General features: G+C 58.2%; 1 protein-coding gene across 1 annotated transcript; it reads right to left on the reverse strand.

The window, feature by feature from the left end:
- Positions 1 to 378: 378 nt before the first annotated feature.
- Positions 379 to 2,457, reverse strand: EMH_0059610 (uncharacterized protein; the record flags this gene model as incomplete). Its single annotated transcript, XM_013497698.1, has 1 exon — positions 379 to 2,457. The coding sequence occupies one exon, from the start codon at positions 2,455 to 2,457 to the stop codon at positions 379 to 381; it is 2,079 nt and encodes a 692-aa protein (XP_013353152.1).
- Between the last annotated feature and the right edge of the window lie 5 nt (positions 2,458 to 2,462).

A 2,462-nucleotide genomic window follows, 5' to 3' on the forward strand; every position in this document is an offset into this window, starting at 1 on the left:
AGTTTTCTCTGCCGCAGAGAGGAGGCGGAGCAGCTGCTTATACACCCCAGAGGTGTATATAAACAACAAACAAAAAAAGAGAAAAAGAAAAAAGAAAATAATAAATTATTATAATACTAATAAATATCAAATAAAGAAATAAATCTTCTTTTAGTATCATTTGGTTCTGCCCTGCTTCTGCTGCTTCTGCTGCTGCTGCTGCTGCTGCTGCTGCTGCTGCTGCCGTTGCTGCCGTTTCTACTCCTGCTGCTGCTGCTGCCACTGCTCCTGCTGCTGCTGCTGTGCTGGTTGTGCTGCTGCTGCTGCTGCTGGTGCTGCTGCTGCTGCTGCTGCTGCAGCTAGTGCTGCCAGTTCAACCGGGGAAGCAACGTAAGTGTGTCAGCCAGCTGCAGCAGCAGACTGTCTAGAGACTTTGTCTTTGCTGCTGTCTCCATCTGCATCGAAGAGTGCTGCAGCTAGTGGTAGAGGGTAACCTGCCTGTTGCTGCTGCTGCGGCTGCTGCAGTGCCTGCTGCTGCTGCTGCTGCTGCTGCTGCTGCTGCTGCTGCGGCTGCACTGGAGACAGCGTGCGTGCTGTCAGGGGGGTTTGTGAGCAGGTTGTTATTTGGGGGGAGGGGTCTGCTGCTGCTGCTTCTGCTGCACTGCGGGGCAGCACCAGCTGCTGCTGCTGCTGCTGCTGCTGCTGCGGCTGCTGCTGGGGGTGCGGGTGCTGCTGCTGCTGCTGCTGCTGCTGGTAGAACAGCAATTTCTGCTGCTGCTGGTATATAACACCAGAGCACGTGGTGCGGTTGCTGCTGCTGCTGTTGCTGCTGCTGCTGCTGCTGCTGCTGCTTAATGTGGTGCCTATGAAGGACCGCTGGTAAGACTGAGGGGCAGCGCCGCTGCTGTTGCTGCTGCTGCTGTTGCTGCTGCTGCTGCTGTTGCTGCTGCTGCTGCTGCTGCTCTTGCGAAAACCAAACTGCTGCTGCAGCCCCCCACGAGATGGCGGGGGGGCTGTGCTGCTGCTGATAGAAATCAACTGTGTAGGCCTCTGCTGCTGCTGCTGCTGCTGCTGCTGCTGCTGCTGCTGCTGCTCGTGTTCTCCTCCGTCTTTAGGTATGCACGAGCGGATGTCCTCCCGCTGCAGCTGCTGCACTTCTGCTGCTTGTAAAAAACCTGCTGCTGCTGCTGCTGCTGCTGCTGTTGCTGCTGCTGCTGTTGCTGCTGGAGCGGGGGGTCTTTGCTGCTCTTGTTGCTGCAGCTGCAGCTGGTGCTGCTGCAGCAGCAATATACTTCTTTCGATGTCCTGAAAGCCTAAGAAGTTGCTGCTGCTGCTGTTGCTGCTGCTGCTGCTGTTGCTGCTGCTGCTGCTGCTGCTGCTGCTGGTAAGCGGCCTGATGAAGGACTCAGTCTGCTGCGTGTTCTCCACATGGTCGTGTATTTGCTGCTGCAGTTGCTGCTGCAGTTGTTGCTGCAGTTGCTGCTGCAGTTGTTGCTGCAGCTGCTGCTGTAGCTGCTGCTGCAGCTGCTGCTGCAGTTGCTGCTGCAGCTGCTGCTGCAGCTGTCTTGCTGCTTCTTTCCCGGGCTGCTGCCGTATGTACGACTGGTTGCCGCTAACGGGGCCCCTCATATGAGAGGAGACAAAGCGGCGGTTGCTTCGCTGCTGCTGCTGTTGCTGCTGCTGCTGCTGCTGCTGGTGCTGCTGCAGCTGGTGCTGCGGCAAAGGCTGCTGCTGCAGTTGATGCAGCTGCTGCAGCTGCTGCAGCTGCTGCAGCGGCTGCTGCTGTCTGCTGGATGGGAAGAGAAGGCCCGATCTCCTCAACAAGGAGTTTTGCTGCTGAGGTTTCTCATGCTGCTGCTGCTGCGGCTGCTGCTGTTGCTGCTGCTGCTGCTGCTGCTGCTGCGGTCGTGAGGGCATGAAATCCAGAGTCAGGCGTTGCAGCTGCTCGCTGATGCTTGCTGCTGTTGCTGCTGCATCTGTTGCTGCTGCTTCATCAGCTTGCCTCATTCCTGCTGCAGCACGCGGCAGCTGCTGACTCTCCTGCTGCTGCTGCTGCTGCTGCTGCTGCTGTTCCTGCTGCAGCAGCTGCTGCTGCTGCTCCAGAGGGTCCCACCCCCGAGCCAAGGCGATAGCCTGCAGCACACCCAGGATCGTTTCGTTTGTCAGCTGGGGAATTTGCTGCTGCTGCTCTTGCTGCTGCTGCTGCTGCTGCTGCTGCAGCTGCTGCTGCTGCTGCTGTTGCTGCTGCTCCTGCTGCTGTCGCTGTCTTAGCAGCATTTCTTCTTCCTCCCTTTGCCTCTGCTGCTGCATCTGCAGCTGCATCTGCTGCTGCTGTAGTTGGAGCAGCATCTGCTCTTGCTGCTGCTCGTGCTGCTGCTGCTGCTGCTGCTGCTGCTGCTGCTGCTGCTGCTGAGGGGGTATCGTGCTAGCTAGCCGCAGCGCCAGGTCCACAGCTAGCTGCAGCTGCTGCATCGTCATCTCTG

This window comes from Eimeria mitis, genomic scaffold (assembly GCF_000499745.2).
Source record: "Eimeria mitis Houghton genomic scaffold, Emh_scaff2858, whole genome shotgun sequence".
NCBI classification, from domain to species: domain Eukaryota; phylum Apicomplexa; class Conoidasida; order Eucoccidiorida; family Eimeriidae; genus Eimeria; species Eimeria mitis.